This window comes from Leucoraja erinacea, chromosome 10 (assembly GCF_028641065.1).
Source record: "Leucoraja erinacea ecotype New England chromosome 10, Leri_hhj_1, whole genome shotgun sequence".
Lineage (NCBI taxonomy): Eukaryota > Metazoa > Chordata > Chondrichthyes > Rajiformes > Rajidae > Leucoraja > Leucoraja erinaceus.
Genome location: NC_073386.1, coordinates 59,112,888 through 59,131,600, shown reverse-complemented (window position 1 = coordinate 59,131,600; position 18,713 = coordinate 59,112,888). Strand labels below are relative to the sequence as shown.

Sequence of the window (18,713 nt, the reverse complement as noted above, 5' to 3'; positions counted from 1 at the left end):
CTGTCTGTACGGAGTTTGTACATTCTCCCTGTGGCCAGTGTTTTTTTCTCAAGATTTTCAGTTTCCTCCCACATTCCAAAGGTTTGTAGGTTAATTGGCTTGGTATAAATGTAGAATTGTCCCTAGTGTTAACCTGCGGGGATCACTGGTCGATACAGACTCGGTGGGCCGATGGGCCAGTTTCCTAAACTAAACTAAACAGCTTCTCTCATATAGCTTTTGAATCGCCCATTGACACAAATAATATGCTTCCAAACTGCACATTTTGGTTTTCAGAATTAGTTACACCCAGCCCCCTCCCTCTTGCATTATGATAGATTAATGTTTTTTTAAAGACCGTTGTCATTGATAGCACTGAAACAAACCTTATTGTCAATTCATCTCTGTGATCTTAATTAATGGAAACAAGTCTCCCAAAGCATTTCACATTAAATGAGCTTGGACTATATCTCCCCCCCCCCCCCCCCCCCCCCCCCCCCCCCCCCCCCCCCGTCTCTAAGCCCCCATATCAGTGCTCAAATATTGGAGTGTAAATCTCCACAACAACATGTTCTTTCACCCTTTTTGTTATTTTTAGTGCATCTAAATGTATGTTTTAATATCTCTCAGTATGTCTTATGTGGAGGTTGTTGGGGTGGAATAGGAGGAAACCGTTTCTCAGTCACTTACCTGGACGGAGATGCATCTTTTCTCCATGTTGCATCTCCCCCCCCCCTCGAGGCCTACCAACTGGATTGGCGCGGCCTTTCCTACCGGAGACCGGCCCAGAGCTTCAGCAGCAGGCGCAGCTCGGAATTACCATCGCGGAGCGGGGCGATCCCTTGCCAGGCATCGCCAGTGCTGGAGCTACGGAGTGTTGGGCATGCTGACTTTAACATCGTGGAGCAGCGGCCTGCTGAGCTTCTAACCGCGGGCGCGGTGCTGACTTTAACATTGTGGAGCGGGGCGATCCTTCGCCGGGGATCGCCAGTGTTGGAGCTCCGTCAAGCGGGGCCTGTGGTCTCGGAAGCCGCGGGTGATTCGAGAACTCTAAGCCGCAGAATGTGTTCCTGCATCCCGACGTCGGAGTTTGGATCATCCCGGCGAGAGGGTCTGTACATTGGGCCGTCCATAGTGGCGACTGCGGAGGATTCAAAGGCCCTGCCCACGGGTGAACTTTATTGCCTTCCCTCACAGTGGGAAACGTTGATTCCACTGTGGTGGATGTTTATGTTAAACTCTATTGTGTATTGTGTTCTTTATTTTTGTATGGTAACTCAAATTTCACTGTACCCATTGGTGCATGAGACAATAACTGTGAACTTGAACTTGTTTCTGTCAACCTACTGCACTCGCTTATGTGTCACTTTACATTTCCTGTTCGAATCTCCTGCATGGATATAAAGCCAGAGATCAATAATGTAAATGACAAAGTTAGCAGATGTTTATATCATTGTTGCCTATAGGGTGATTTCACCAAAGGCATTATTAACTTACTTTTGATGAAATTCAGCGAGCAAACGCGATAATTCCCGATATTTTGGATCTTAAAATCACCACGGCAAATGTCAGCTGTTCACTTCCGCTGCTTTCTACCTTCAGTTCCCTATTGTAATTACCTCACTTTCTATCTTTTTTTTTGCCTGAAAATTTAGGTCGCTGTGTTTCACGGTCACCCCGACTAGCACAGAAAATTTCAGGTCAAAAATCCGCCGTTTTCCATGTTTTTAACGGGTGTGAAAGTGCGTGTTTCCCCATTCACTTACATGTACCGATCTGACATATGTCCTCCAGTTAAAATTTTCGGTCACGTGAGGGGGGATCTACGCTCATTTGACCTTTGATGAAATCACCCTATATTGAATATGATCTTAAATATTTTATTTTTCTGATTGTTCCAGGTAAACGAACATTTGAAGGCAATAGTTGGCCAGGAGCAGAAGCCGAGGCGACCAGAAGGTCCAGAAATACCTGGAAATCAAAGGGTAGGAACTCGGAGTAAACTTAGTCAAAAGCATTGTATTTCTCAGAAACAACTTCAGTGTGCATGTATGAAAACAAACTTTATTGCCTGAAGAATGTGCCTGCTGCCTTGCCTGTCAAATAGCAGGATGACTATCTGTCTTTTCAATCATGGTCGAGTCATTTTTTAGACGTAATGTGTTTACAGCAGTAAATAAGACCCATTGAAGAATACTCTTTGCTTTCATGGAAATCCATGATACTAAATAACAAGACATTCTTTGATATTTCTTTAAACAAAGCCCAAATGGCATTGTTGGAATGCAGAAAATTTAGATAGCTTCAAATGAACGAACTGAGTTGGAGTTCTTGGCTAGATTCCAGTTGATTTAGTGATACAAATCCTATAGTTAGTAATAAGTATTATTATTGCAGTGACTGTTTTATATATTCTGTTCATGAACCCATTATTTTAATGTTCCAACATTTTGTGATTTTTTTTTTTTCACACTGGTTCAGAAACTCAACGTGGCAATTTCTGTTCTACATTATCTTGGGTGTCATGTTAAGTGGTCAGCTGGTGTTTGGTCTTTTTTGGCCAACTGATAAAAATCATATTTTCCCAGCCAAAATCTAACGACATTTAGCAACAGAGGCAAAATGTGCTGGTGAGGATTGGCCCTCACTCTGGAGAACGTTTCATTGTGTAGCAACTGCAGTGTTGTACAAAAGAGATTTGTACTCAAGGTATGCAATAGTCGCCACATAAAGGACTTTTCCAAAGGTACAAAGTATTCCGTGCCAGGTCCACCCTTGTTCTCCCCCTCGCCAGGACTTCCTTTGTTATCCAAGAGGCAGAAGTGGAGACTGGCATGTACCAAAACTCTCAATCAGTTTAGGAAGAATTTATATCATTTAACTGAGATAGATGGGTGGTCACGGTGGCGCAACAGTAGAGTTGCTGCCCTGTCAGCGCTTGCAGCGCAAGAGACCCGGATTCAATCCAGACTACAGGTGCTGTCTGTACGGAGTTTGTACGTTCTCCCCGTGACCTGCGTGTGTTTTCTCTGAGATCTTCCGTTTCCTCCCGCACCCCAAAGACGTACAGGTTTGTAGGTTAATTGGCTTGGTAAATGTAAAAATTGTCCCTAGTGGGTGTAGGATAGTGTTCTTGTGTGGGGATCGCTGGTCGGCACAGACCCGGTGGGCCGAAGGGCCTGTTTCCGTGCTGTATCTCTAAACTAAAGTAAAGTAAACTAGATAAGTCAATTTAACGAATTACTTTTAGAAGCTAAAGATAGACACAAAAGGCCTGTCCCGCTGAATTACTCCAGCATTTTGTGTCTATCTTTGGTTTAAACCAACATCTGCAGTCCCTTCATACACATTTAGAAGCTAAATACTTTCTCATCTTTCACAGAGGTTGGAAGTGCTGAGGACATACAGGATATGGGTGCCAAAAACTCTTATAATTAATTTTAATAATTGATGATTTTCTAATGGTAGATTTTTTATTTAAACAGCACATTGTGTGAATCAGAATATCAACATTTCCCAGCCATGTGACAATCCCAGCTTATGCTTGGCCTTTGTGGTGGTCTGCTTGTCTCAGACCGTTTTTAGCTGTGTGTTTTGTTACTGAAGCTGGGCTGGATTGCAGTAGATTCAGCCCCGCTGGCTGTGCAGACTTGCTGCCCATGGAGCCCAGCCACCCGCAGGAACCTGAATCGGGCACTGTGAAACAGCCATGCCCACCCTCCACACCACGGAGTCCTCCTGAAGAGTGGGCAGTGGTTCCTGAAATTCCCCCCAGTCCAGTCCCAGAAATCTCCCATGGTCTTTTGACAGCTGACTATTTTCGAAGAACCTTGAACTTTTATTAATGTTTAAGAAGGAACTGCAGATGCTGGAAAATTGAAGGTAGAAAAAAATGCTGGAGAAACTCGGGTGAAGCAGCATCTATGGAGCGAAGGAAATAGACTGTCTGCAGAAGGGTCTCGACCCGAAACTTTGCCTATTCCTTCGCTCCATAGATAGCATTTTTATTTACCTTTGAACTATTATCAAATGCCTCTGATATTTGGATGTATCTAAAAACAGCTCAAGTAGGCTTCAATGATCAATTGAAACGAGAGTGCAATACATTTAATTACATTCATTTTAAAGTCGAAGTAATGAACAAGGTAGAGAACAAACAGGTAAATCATTTCCCATTATGTTCAGAGTTAAGGACTCCATTGAAATGAATGGGGTCGGTGACAGCTGCTGCTGGCACGCTGAGTGGCTCAGATGTAGTCGGTTCAGCTGTGGGATGGTGTCCGATCCCTATCATCTTAGCTATAAGAGGTCAGGCAGCAGTGCACTAACATCTGCTTTGGCTCATCTACCATTTCCACATTTCAATGCACCAACCTTGAAGCCTGAGGTGAACAGTGGATGGTTAAAATGTAGTCTCAGCTGACCAATCATAATCAGAAAATAAGTGTTCGGCACGGACTTGAAGGGCCGAGATGGCCTGTTTTCCGTGCTGTCATTGTAATATGGTTATAATCACATTTTACTAACCAAGTATGTTTTGCAACATACGAGGAATTTCATTTATGTTTCAAGAATTATATTCTGCATTTTTGCTGCCTTTCAGTTTTTCTAGATACTTTTCTATATTTCTAGGTCAGTTTAGTAACCGATCAGCGATCCCCGCATATTAACACAACCCGACCCACACAATTCAACATTTATACCAATGCCAATTAACGTACAAACCTGTACGTCTTTGGAGTGTGGGAGGAAAGTGAAAATCTCAGAGAAGACCCACACAGGTCACGGGGAGATTGTACAAACTCCGTACAGACATGCACAGGATTGAACCTGCGTCACTGGCGCTGTAAGGCAATATCTCTACCACCACGCCAGAAATTAAATTGTGCACAACTACTGTTGTGGCTACACAAGAGGCTGTAAATGCTGGAGGAACTCGGTGGGTCAGTCACATCTGTGGAGGGAATGGATGCCAGTCTGAAGAAGGGCCCAATTTGAATGGTTGTCTGACCCTTTCCATCCACAGATGCTGCCTGACCCGATGAGTTCCTTCCTACCCAGCACTTTTTGTAGGAAGGAACTGCAGATGCTGGTTTACACGGAAGATAAACACAAAATGCTGGAGTAACTCAGCGGGTCAGGCAGCATCTCTGGAGAGCAGGAACGGACATTTCGGGTTGAGACACATCTTCAGGTCATCCATTTCTTCTATCCAGAGATGCTGCCTGTCCCGCTGAGTTATTCCAGCATTTTGTGTTTATCTTCAAACACGTTGCAGTTTGTTGCTATGGTTAGTTTGTTGCCACTTGTATAATGTCATATTGTCTTTCACATTTGTCTTTCACATCAGCAATAAACAAATAAAAACCAACTGCTGGGCTAACTCAGCACATCTGTGGGATCACTGGTCTATTGTCACAGATGCTGCTCAATCCGCTGAGTTCCTGCAGCAGTTTGTTTTTCTCCAAATTCAAGCATCAGCAACACTTGTATTTGCTAGAGAATTAAATGTGCACTGGATGTGGCTAATTTATTCGAGATACATTTAGTCATAATTTTCCTCTCAAATCAGCTGCAGATTCATGGTGCTGAGGAATGTACAGGAAAAATCTACATGTGTCCCTTGCTCATCTCTCACACATTTGATGCAGTGCTGGCTCGATGGGCCCAATGGCCTACAGCTGCGCCTATTGTCTAGATATAACCCTGCATAGATTTATTGCAAAAATAAGCCAATTAATTCCCGATTTTATTCTTTGAATTTGATAATTTGGTGTCTGGTGGACAGTATTTTCTGAGCTAAAGATCTGCTTCTAAATCGCCAAGATGTGCTCGATGGGATTGTTCTGTGCAAACATACATTATGCACAGGGGCAGGTGAATCCGAGTTCCAACTTCAGCAGTTAACTTATCACAATTATATTTCAATCCCATGAGGCCATTGAGAAGCAGAGTAGCCAAATAGCATTGTTTAAAAAGTCCAAAGAATAATCTGCAATTATTAAACGAATGAAGCAAAGTGATTCATGGATAAGATGGGGCTTCTGTGCTGTATAACTCTACGAGAGTCTCTGCGATCCTCTGCACTGTTCGAATGCAAGCTCATCCTCCATCCGAGCATGTTGCGGCATCCCATGCCAAGTATCAAATTCTACAACTTTTGTTAATGCACTCTCTCTGTGTAAGAACTGGCCTTTGACAATGCAAGTAATCCAGTTATAACACTGACCTGGCTTTCTCTCTCCATTTACACAGCCTGATCTGCTGGGCATTTCGCAATATTTTTAACACCTTTCACTAGTTTTGCTCTCTAAGTGTGGCTATCAACCCCTCAACCACCACCTACCCACATGTTCAACCTGTCCAAATTTGCTCCCATCCCATCATAGATGTGCCCTTTCTCTGTCTTTCCCAACACAATTAATACGTTTTTCTCGTTTTCCCAGTTCTGATGAGCCTTCAACTTTCCCCCCAGCCCACAGATACTGCCTGACCTGTTGAGTGTTTCCTACATTTTCTGTTGCATGAAAGTAAGCATGCAGGTACAGCAGGCAGTGAAGAAAGCGAATGACATGTTGACCTTCATAACAAGAGGAGTTGAGTTTAGGAGTAAAGAGGTTCTTCTGCATTTGTACAGAGCCCTAGTGAGACCACACCTGGAGTATTGTGTGCAGTTTTGATCTCCAAATTTGAGGAAGGACATTCTTGCTATTGAGGGAGTGCAGCGTAGGTTTACAAGGTTATTTCCTGGGATGGCGGGACTGTCATATGTTGAGAGAATGGAGTGGTTGGGCTTGTATACTCTGGAATTTAGAAGGATGAGAGGGGATCTTATTGAAACATATAAGATTATTAAGGGTTTGAACATGCTAGACGCAGGAAACATGTTTCCGATGTTAGGGGAGTCCAGAACCAGGGGCCACAGTATAAGAATAAGGGGTAAGCCATTTAGATCGGAGATGAGGAAACACTTTTTTCACCCAGAGAGTTGTGAATCTGCCTCAGAGGGAGATTCAAACATAGAAACATAGAAATTAGGTGCAGGAGTAGGCCATTCGGCCCTTCGAGCCTGCACCGCCTTTCAATATGATCATGGCTGATCATCCAACTCAGTATCCCGTACCTGCCTTCCCTCCATACCCTCTGATCCCCTTAGCCGCAAGGGCCACATCTAACTCCCTCTTAAATATAGCCAATGAACTGGCCTCAACTACCCTCTGTGGCAGAGAGTTCCAGAGATTCACCACTATCTGTGTGAAAAAAAAGTTCTTCTCATCTCAGTTTTAAAGGATTTCCCCCTTATCCTTAAACTGTGACCCCTTGTCCTGGACTTCCCCAACATCGGGAGCAATCTTCCTGCATCTAGCCTGTCCAACCCCTTAAGAATTTTGTAAGTTTCTATAAGATCCCCTCTCAATCTCTAAATTCTAGAGAGTATAAACCAAGTCTATCCAGTCTTTCTTCATAAGACAGTCCTGATATCCCAGGAATCAGTCTGGTGAACCTTCTCTGCACTCCCTCTATGGCAATAATGTCCTTCCTCAGATTTGGAGACCAAAACCGTACGCAATACTCCAGGTGTGGTCTCACGAAGACCCTGTACAACTGCAGTAGAACCTCCCTGCTCCTATACTCAAATCCTTTTGCTATGAAAGCTAACATACCATTCGCTTTCTTCACTGCCTGGTGCACCTGCATGCCTACTTTCAATGACTGGTGTACCATGACACCCAGGTCTCGCTGCATCTCCCCTTTTCCTAATTGGCCACCATTTAGATAATAGTCTGCTTTCCTGTTTTTGCCACCAAAATGGATAACCTCACATTTATCCACATTATACTGCATAGGCCAGTTCTCTGGATACTTTCAAGAGAGAGCTAGATAGGGCTCTTAAAGATAGTGTAGTCAGGGGATATGGGGAGAAGGCAGGAACTGATTGGGAATGATCAGCCATGATCACATTGAGGCTTGAGGGGTCGAATGGCCTACTCCTATCCCTTGCCTATTACCATTCCTTTAAACTGTGTAACCATTTCTTCCTACATAGTTTGCATGTGTAAAACACAGAGAACACGCTTCTTGCATTCAAGATTGTGAAAGAGGTAAATGCAACCAGAATAGCAAAAGCTAATATTTCACAAACCCTTTCAGTTCATTTATCTTTTCATCATCAACGTGAGGGCAGTAATGGATTTTGAAGTTGCACAAATGAACCTTGACAAAATTGTGATTTTTTTTCCTCTCATTGCTTCCATCTTTTCTCTCTTCCTGATGCTGCTTCCTCTGAAGTCTCCAACCAAATGGTATTGGAAACTGGTTCCTGTAAGTTAATTCAACGAGTAGTGATCACTGTATTTGTGAATATTTCATTTTCTCTGTTGCCCGTTCTGATTAACACATGTTGTTTTTTCGCCCGCTGTGATCCATCGTTATTTTCAGCTATTAACCTTCATTTCCGCTGTTCATTTTTTTAAAAGATGAATCGCACCATTCTTGCCGCTTACATTCACTCCTCTCCCTTCTATCGAATGTTTACTTTTTAAGAAGCTTTCTTTGTTTGTTTAAGATTTTTTTTTAAATATGTCAACTTGGAAGTTAGTATTGAGTATGTATGTGTGTGTTGAAATAACTGATGAATTAGTCCATTCTTAAGTGCCTGTCCCACGAGCACGCGACTGCGTGCGGCAAGTGCGACCTAACGTGGCCGCTTGAGCCGTACGGCCTCGCGGGGCCGGTCCCACTTCGATTGCCGGGGCCGTATGGAGTTGTGTGGAGTTGGTCCCGACATCGCACGGGGCTCCGAAAAACTGACACTGTCCAAAAATTCCGCACAGCCGCATTGAGGCCGTACGCACCACCTCGACTCAGTGCAGTGTCTCGACGCTGTACGCAGCGTCTTACGCCGTACGCCTTCGCTCGAACTTCACGTCAACTCGTACGGGATCACTCGACCTCCACGCGGCCCCCGCTTCCGGTTTGGTCGCACTCGCCGCATGCAGTCGCATGCTGGTGGGACCGGCCCTGTACGGGGATCACTCGACCTCCGCGCGCCCCCCGCTTCCGGTTTGGTCGCGCTTGCTGCATGCAGTCGCATGCTCGTGGGACAGGCCCTTTACTATGAACACAGCACAGGTAAAAATCTGTTTTTTAATAATCTCTGAGACAAGGATGTTAATTAATAGTTAGCATAAGTTGCACATACTTGGAGTCCACAGTTAACACTGGTCTGCAACATCTCTGCTTCAAGCAAAAATCTCATGCACCAACTTCCACATGGGGAAGACGCTGAAACCATTTACAGCAATTTAGGCAAAAAATATAGCACATCCTGTGGCCTGATTATTAAAGAATGGGCAGCAAGTTTTGGAAATTATTATAAATGTGAATGAAAAAAATGTTTACGGTACATAATATTTCACATTGTCAAGTCATCATATACACATCCCAAGCACTTCAATGCCAATTAGGTATGTAGTAATTGTGGACATTATTGCAAGTTAAATAATGTTTGTTTAACATTTAATTCAAAAGACAACTTCTCCAATATAGAAGCATTTGCTCAGTTTGGTCTCAAAGTTTCGATGGCATCTCAAATCCCTGTACCCAATGATCATAACGTGCTGGAAGAGTGAATCCAACAGCATCTTCGACCTCACTGCGGACATTGTAGTGAGATGAATTTACTGTCTGACCTCAATGTTGTGAGGAACTTACTCTCTGGAGTTTTAGTGACCAAGCCAGGTTACCTGGTTCACTAATTGGATTCCTACAATGACGGCACAAGGCAGAGAGGGAAGTATAAACCACAATCAAATCAGACACAGAAAGAAAAATAAAGAAAAGGGTAAAATGGGATTAGGGGCGAATTAAAAAAAAAAAAAAGCGTTTGCGAAAAACATGAACATTTTATATTATCCCGTTAAAACCAAAAGCCATGAGAATATTTCTACTTAAACCTTTTTAAAATAGTTCTCAAGAAGTAGAGAATTTTTTGGAAATACTACAGAGGGATGGTGACCTGCGTTGAACCACTCGTGTGCTGTACATAATAATGGGTTTGGTTCAATCTTGCTGTAGATCCTGCAGAGTGTCATAACATCACAGCAACACAGACATAGGCCATTAGCCCCCATCATGTTCAGGCCAGTTCTCTCTGGAGCAGTTGGTGCAATCCATTGCCATTTATCCCCGACAATATTATTCCCATCAAATGCAGGTGTAAAGGGATTTTGCTCTCTTCCTGCCAATGTTATGGCAGCAAATTGTACCACAACGTGTAGAAAAGCAGCAGTAGGCAAGTCTCAATGTCTGCCACAATGAAATTATAACACAATCTGTAATACTGCACTTCGGATCAATTTAACAATCAAATTTGGAAGTAGCAAATATAAGGAAGTGACTCGTCAAGACATTATTTTAGGTTGAAAGTGCCACAAATTAATCCTGATTCAAGGATAACCCTAAAACTTGGATTCTACTAGCAAAGATGACCTTCCTTGTCAGACAATTGTGAAATCCTGCTAAATTACTCATTAACATTTTGTTCTCCATGATAACACCATCTAATTTATACAGAATAATATTTTTCTTTCCAAAATAAATCAGTAGAACCACACAACATTTCTGCGTCAACTAACCAAGCCTTTGTTAGTCTCTACAAAACTCTATTATATTCCAGCCTTCTTATTATAAAGGGGTTTTTTTATTTGCCATTTTGAATGGGTTTTTAACTTGATTATAGAAACATAGAAAATAGGTGCAGGAGTAGGCCATTCGGCCCTTCGAGCCTGCACCGCCATTCAATATGATCATGGCTGATCATCCAACTCAGTATCCCGTTCCTGCCTTCTCTCCATGCCCCCTGATCCCTTTAACCACAAGGGCCACATCTAACTCCCTCTTAAATATAGCCAATGAACTGGCCTCAACTACCTTCTGCAGCAGAGAATTCCAGAGATTCACCACTCTCTGTGTGAAAAAGGTTTTCCTCATCTCGGTCCTAAAAGATTTCCCCCTTATCCTTAAACTGTGACCCCTTGTTCTGGACTTCCCCAACATCGGGAACAATCTTCCTGCATCAAGCCTGTCCAACCCCTATAATAAACCCCTTATTAATTATAGAGTACAGTGATACATTGTGAATGATACATTACAGGCCCTTCGGCACAACTCTCCCACACATTAGATACATGTCCCAGCTGCCTGCCCGCATTTGGCCTACATCCCTCCAACCCTGTCCTGTCCATGTACCGTTTAAGTAATTTTTGAACAAGGACTCCAAAATCATCAGATATCAGTTCTTCTCATTTGCTTTTCCTTATTTAAGTAATAACCAGAATTGCATTTTGCATTCAAAATAGACGATCCTTGAAAGTGGCCTCACACTCCATTCATCTATCTATCTGTATCTCTCAATTTGTTATTAACTGGAAAGGGGTTTCATTAGATACATTGATTGCCATCACTGCTATGTAGCTTCCAAGGAATACATCCTTTCATGTGAACCATAAAGGTTTGATTCATGCATCGCTAATTACTTAAATGTATTTGTAGCTGATTAAAGATAAGGATGATCAAAGAGCATGAGGTCATAAGTGATAGGAGCAGAATTAGGCCATTTGGTCCATCAAGGTTCCATTGCCATTCAATCATGGCTGATCTATCTCTCCCTCCAAAGTCCATTCTCCTGCCTTCTCCCCATAACCCCTGACACCCATACTAATCCAGAATCTATCTATCTCTGCCGTAAAAATATCCGTTGACTTGGCCTCCGCAGCCTATTGTGGCAAAGAATTCCACAGATTCACCGCCCTCTGACTAAAGAAATACTTCCCCATCCCCATGCTAAAATAATGTCCTTTAATTTTGAGGCTAAGACCTCGAGTCCTAGACTCTCCCACTAGTGGAATCATCCTCCCACATCCACTCTATCCAAGCCTTTCACTATTCTGTAAGTTTAAATGAGGTCCTTCCTTACTTTTCTAAACTCCAGGGAGTACAGGCCAAGAGCCTGTTAAACATTCAGCATACATTAACCCAATCAAGCATTAAACTATAGTGTGCTAGCAGAGAGCATGATACCAGTACTTATGTATTGTACATTCTGCTGATACTGCTATTTAAATTAATTTCTGTTTCGGCTGCTGTAACCAAGCCAATAACATTGGGTTGCATAACGTGGCATATTATGAAGTAAAATGACACTTCCCAGTGTCAGCCACTCAATGATTATGATCTGCCTAGGGTGTGAAATTATTTTAAAGGGAATGCCCTGGATTTAAACTTTGCGGTGGGGCGATTAGAGGCTGACGGCTGGGGCCATCTGGCAGCTTGTCACAGCCCACACTGCCATCTTGTGTTGCAACTGATCCTTGTTTGCAGTGGTGCTAGTATAGAGCTAGGTGGCAGTGTTAAGGGCCAGTCCCACTGTACGAGGTAATACAAGAGTTGTCCCGAGTTTTCCCCTGATTCAAACTCGGAGAATGTCCGTAGCGGGTCCGTAGGAGTTCGTGGCTGTCCCGTAGCAGCTCGTACGAGTAACGGTAAGTACTCGGGAAATCTGGTAAACTTGTGACGTTTTTTTCAACACTGGGAAAAATGTCCACGAGTAAAAAAATACTTGTGATGAAAAAAATTGTTACTTTTTACTCGTACGAGCCGCTACGAGGCATCCACGAACTCCTATGGACCCACTACGGACATTCTCCGAGTTCGAATCAGGGGAAAACTCAGGAGAACTCTTGAATTACCTCGTACAGTGGGACAGGCCCTTCAAGGAACACAGTGCTGGAGTAACTCAGCAGGTCAGGCAGCATCTGTGGAGAACATGGATAGGTGACGTTTCACAGAGTGCTGGAGTAACTCAGCGGGTCAGGCAGCATCTCTGGAGAACATGGATAGGTGGCGTTTCACAGAGTGCTGGAGTAACTCAGCGGGCCAGGCAGCATCGGAGAAGAACATGGATAGGTGACGTTTCAGGTCAGGACCTTCGTCAGTTTTCAGCATGTTGTGGTAGTGCTGGCTGTGAACAGATGCATGGAGGCCTCGGGGAATTTTGGAGAAGTTAAAGGAATGGGCAGATGGAACTTCATGTGGGCTGATGTGAGGCCACCCCCTTGTGCAAAAAAAACAAAAGAAAGTTGCAATATATTTTTAAATGGTGAGAAACTGAAATGTTGGTATTTGAAGGGGCCTGGATGAAGTAGTATGTGAGCTAGGGAAAGGTAATTTGCAAGTACAGCAAGTAATTAGAGAGGCAAACAGTACACTGGCCTCTACCCAAGTGAATTTAACAACAAGAGTTACCAATCTGGATGTAAGCCAGTGTACTGTTGAGAATGTGGCCGTCAGTACCAGTGGGTTAAATCAGCAACGTCAACAATGAGACTATACTGATAAGAAATTTAAATTACATTGTGACCATGGAGCACCGGTGAAGTTGCCTCTGGGTTTTTGCATCTGGTCTCCCTATTCAGGAAATAATGAAAGAATCCACCCAAGTTGTTTCCAGAGGAATACTTTATTATCATATGTGACTGGGCACAGTGAGATTCTTTGATTGCATTCACAATGTATACAAATAACAGCCACCTACGGCGCTGATAAAGCTGTCGTCGACCGTGGGTTGACCCGCGAGGGATCGCCACCGCCGTGGCCCCATCGTCGCGAGGCCTCACTGCTGTCGACGCCCCACTTCACGCCTCTGTAGTGACGTCCTGGGCCCCAGCCGCGGGCTCTGTTAGCCACTTCGCCCGACTTGGGGTTCTACCCGCAAGGCCCCCTCCGGGCCCCGACCCGCGCTTCTACACGGCGATCCGGGAGGCATCGAGACCGCGGCGCCTCGATAAAGGCCTCCGGCTGCGTTCCCAGTCTACAGCCGCGCCTCGTCTAAAAAGCCTTCTGGCCGTGCAAGATGAAAGGAAATCTTGACAGATGAAACAAAATGTTTTCACAGGGAGGGTAGTAAATCTTTGACACTCTACCCAAAGGTGCTATTGTCAGTTGTTCAGCTTATTCAAGAGAGAGTCCAGTTTTGTTTAGATATTAATGGAGTAGACATAGGTGTCAAATGTAGAGGAGTGGAGGTGAAACATTTAACAGGTGGAGCAGGCAGGAACATCCAGTTGTCTCAGTTCCATTCCTGATGCTGATGTTTCTATGTTATCTACTGCTGCAGAAAAGATTCCACAATTGGTGATAAATGCTAGAGAAAATATATTTCCATTCTTGTGCTAAATGACAAGGACTAAGTTGTATGAGCACTGCTTTAAAATGGTATTTATCTGTCCAAAACATCTATTTGGTTACAGGCTCGTTACAGGAAGGATCAAGCTCTACCCAAGCAAGTGCCCTGTATCCCAGCAGTGGAAAACCTGCTGAAGGATACCACGGATGGATGCTCGTTAGCTGCTCTGATTCATTTTTACTGTCCTGATATTATCCGAATGGAAGGTGAGCCTTTCTTTGTGAATGGGGATCAACATCATTGAATTTACCTGAAGTGGATTGGGAGTTAATTTGGGATTAATATGGTGGGAGTCTACTGAACATTGCTCATCTCAATTGTCTTATTTTAACTGGGATGCATTTCGTCATCATTAACTAAATCGCGTACGTATCACAAGAGTTTTGATTTGACAATTCCATCAACAGCCAAGCTCCTGCTTCAAGAGGCACAACATTAGCCTGTCTTCCTGCACCCCTTCTGTGCCTGAAGATGGGGCAATTTTTTTTTCATTAACTTCCCACTGTATCCTTGGATATCTTTGGCCAGGTCCTGGGGATTTATCCACCTTAATATTCCTCTCTCTTATAATTTGGATATGGTTTGACACATCCATCACCTACTCTTTTCCCCTCAATTCCTTTGAGTAAATACAGTTTACAGTAAATTCAGATGAAAACGAGTCATTTAAATCATGGCCCACTCCTGTGGCTTGATGTGTAGGTGATCATGTTGAACCTTAAGGGAGCCTATCCACTCCCTGTTTACCCTTTTGCTCTTGATAAACTTGCAGAGTCTCTTAGCATTCTTCTTTCACTTGGCTGTCAGAGCTATCTCATATCCTCTTTTTGCCCTCCTGATTTCCCTCTTAAATCCACTTGTACATTTGTTATATTCCTCAGGGGATCTCCTTAATCCTAGCTACCTATACCTGACACCTGCCTCTTTTTTTTCCGACCAGATCCTCAGCATCCTTTGTCAGATAGTGTTCCATACTTCTTCCAACCTTGCCTTTTACTTGACTGGGAACATGTTTACACTGAGCTCTCAGTATCTCTTTTATAAGCCTCCCACTTGCCAGGCTTACTTTTACCCCTCCCAATCAAACTTCGCAAGTTCCTCTCCATTGCCATCAAAATATATCATAGAGTCATAGAGTGATACAGTGTGGAAATAGGCCCAACTCGCCCACACCGGCCAACAATGTCCCAGCTACCCTCGTCCCACCTGCCTGCGCTTGTTCCATAACCCTCCAAACCTGTCCTATCCATGTACCTGTCCAACTGTTTCTTAAACGATGGGATAGTCCCAACTTCAACTACCACCTCAGGCAGCTTGTTCCATACACCCGCCACCCTCTGTGTGAAAAAGTTATCCCTCAGATTCCTATTAAATCTTTTCCCCTTCACCTTGAACTTATGTCCTCGGGTCCTCGATTCCCCGACTGGGTAAAAGGTCTATTCCTCTCATGATTTTGTATACCTCTATTAGATCTCCCCTTATCCTCCTACGCTCCATGGAATAGAGACCCAGCCTACTTAACCTCTTCCTATCGGTCACACCCTCCAGTCCTGGCAACATCCTCGTAAATCTTTTCTGAACCTTTTCAGGCTTGCCCTAATTTGGGACGTGGTCTAATCCTATCTTGGTTTTGACCTATTTTAAATCTAGTGGAGCCATGGTCGCTGGTCCCAAAGTGTTCCCCCATTGACACCTCCTCTCTCGTGGAGTCATCTAGATATTGCCTCTGAAAGCCTTCCGGGATACACAACAGATTCTACCCCTCTATCATGCCTGTATTATTCATACACTGGGACCTTGAGCTGCCAGTCCTCCCTCTCCCTCGACCATGTTTATGCAAGACCTGTAATATCCCAGTGCCCATCCCTGCCTTGAGTTCACCTGCCGCACCTTCCATTAAAATAAATACTGTTTAGTATTTCTTGCAATAAAATAAATACTGTTTCGTCCTCAGATCTTCCTCGCCCCCTGTCCTCGCTTACCAGTCCCGTGTAACGAACTTGCTTGGTTTTGCTTGAAATAAACTTGTAGAATCCCTGAGGATTTTCCTTTATCTTGCTTTGGGTACAGCCGTCCTGCCAGAGGAATGTAATTCTTCCCAAGTAGCTCTAGCAAATATCCCCACCAAGATACTAGTGCCCCTCCAGTTATGTATCGATTTGTCAACAAAATGAAATCTTAAAATTGCGTTGGCAAGTCTTGAGATTTCACCTCACAATGTTTTCATTTACAATGCAAGGAGTTTGTACATTCTCCCCGTGACCGCGTGGTTTTCTCTGGAATCTCCATCGGATGGGGCTGCAGGGCTTTATTTTGGTCCAAAAATTGTAAAAATCAAAGTCCGTATTTAAGTGTCACTCTTATTTTAATTTAGAGATACATCGTGGAAACAGGCCCTTCGACCCACCGAGTCCGCGCCGACCAGCGATCCCCGCACATTAATACTATCCTACACCCACTAGGGACCGTTTACCATTTTACCAAGCCAATTAACCTACAAACCTGTACTCTTTGGAGTGTGGGAAGAAACTGGAGATCCTAGAGAAAACCCACGCGGTCACGAGGGGACAATACAAACTCCTTATAGACAGTGCCCGTAGTCAGGATGGAGTCTGTATCTCTGGCGCTGTAAGGCAGCAACTCTACCGCTGCACCACCGTGCCGCCCATATATAATTTGTTCCTGAAGGGATTCTTGCCAAGGACTAGTGGAAAGAATCAGTGACATGTAATCAGTGTGTAACTTTCTTGTTACAGATATATGCTTGAAGGAGACTATGTCGTTGGCTGATGGCTTGTACAATCTACAATTGATTCAGGAATTTTGTGAAGGTTACCTGAATCAGTGCTGCCATTTCCTTCTGGAAGACATGCTCTATGCATCTTCATCAATCAAGGTAAAGCTGGAGACAGACACAAAATGCTGGAGTAACTCAGCGGGACAGGCAGCATCTCTGGAGAGAAGGAATGGGTGACGTTTGGGGTCGAGACCCTTCTTATTGCTTGGAGAGATTGCTGAGTTACGCCAGCATTTCATGTCTATCCTGCTTGGTACTTATTTGCTTCATATTTGGACTCTGATTTTTGTGTTGCTCCAACAATTGAATTGTCGGCTGTTTGAGCAGTAAGCCTAGCGTAGATCAAACAAAGTTAGAAAATGAAGAGTGACCCAAAATGCTGGAGTAACTCAGCGGGACAGGCCGCATATCTGGAGAGAAGCAATAGGTGGTGTTTCAGGTCGAGACCCTTCTTAAGTTAAAAGTTCAGTTGAAAGTTTTAAAAAATGGTTTCATTCACAGTAATAGACCTGTAGAAATCTCTGCCTTACAAGACAATGGAAGTGAATCTGCTGAATATATTTAAAAATAAAGTAGATAGCTTTCTAGACACAAGGCATGAGAGAGGGATCATTTGGTATTTACATCGAGGACCAGCCAGGATTGTGCTGAATGGCAGAGCAGAGTTGAAGGGCACGATGACCTACTGTGCTTCCTGCCCAACCCTGTCTCCATGCCCAGTTTATGCCATCATTACCTTGTGCATTATCAGGTTGTACAGCCAAAGGCAGCATGCTTAACTCATTTTCTTTTTTTTTTTCTTTTTACACTTTGGAGCCGACACATTCTATACATGGAGCTGGCCAAAGATAAAATACACACTGAGTCATCTGTGCTATCTTGTCCCCTTGTGAACTGGGATTCATTCTATACTGATTGTCCTTTCTATCTGTTCGTTCATCTTTTTTAGAAATGCAACAACATTCATCATCGAGTCGTACAGAAATGCCCTTTGGTTCACCATGTCTATTACAACAATTTTACACTAAATCCACTTACCCTCAGAACCATATTCTATTTCTTGCCTAATTCAAGTGCATGTCTAATCACCTTAAATATAGTGACTGTATCCATGACTGAAATCTAAAGTAAAGACTCTTGCAATACTTGAATGTGTAAAAGGGTCCCTTCATTTTGCTTTGCATTTATCCACAAGGATATTTTAAATTGACAGCACTGACTGAATTTATGGTATGTCTTCATCCAGTCATAAAAATATTATTTTCCCCCTGTGCTCTTTGTAACTCAGACAATGATTTCAAAATTCTGCCCAAATTAATGTTAAAGATCTGTGGAGACAAATTATCCTGCAGACAGCTATGCATTCAAAGGTGACAGCACCAAGCACAACTTGTTAATGCTCCACTTCCATACTCCATGTTTATTGATTGAGTATTTGCAAGGAGTGTTAAATTGAGCAGAGAACATTTCAATCAGCATTTGCTTTCTAACTCAGCACATAATTGCAAACAAGATCGTCCAATGTTCACTTTCTTTGAATTATGCTTGAAAATATTTTGTAAGTGACTGAACAGAAGACAATAGGCGCAGGAGTAGGCCATTCGGCCCTTCGAGCCAGCACCGCCATTCAATATGATCATGGCTGATCATCCACAATCAGTACCTCGTTCCTGCCTTCACCCCATATCCCCT

General features: G+C 43.5%; 1 protein-coding gene across 1 annotated transcript in view; it reads left to right on the top strand.

The window, feature by feature from the left end:
• camsap2a (calmodulin regulated spectrin-associated protein family, member 2a) overlaps positions 1-18,713 on the top strand; it is a 142,898-nt gene that overhangs the window by 75,033 nt on the left and 49,152 nt on the right. The window contains 3 exon segments of the mRNA XM_055642443.1: positions 1,881-1,964; positions 14,289-14,430; positions 16,981-17,120. Of these exon segments, the coding sequence (XP_055498418.1) occupies positions 1,881-1,964; positions 14,289-14,430; positions 16,981-17,120 (366 nt within the window).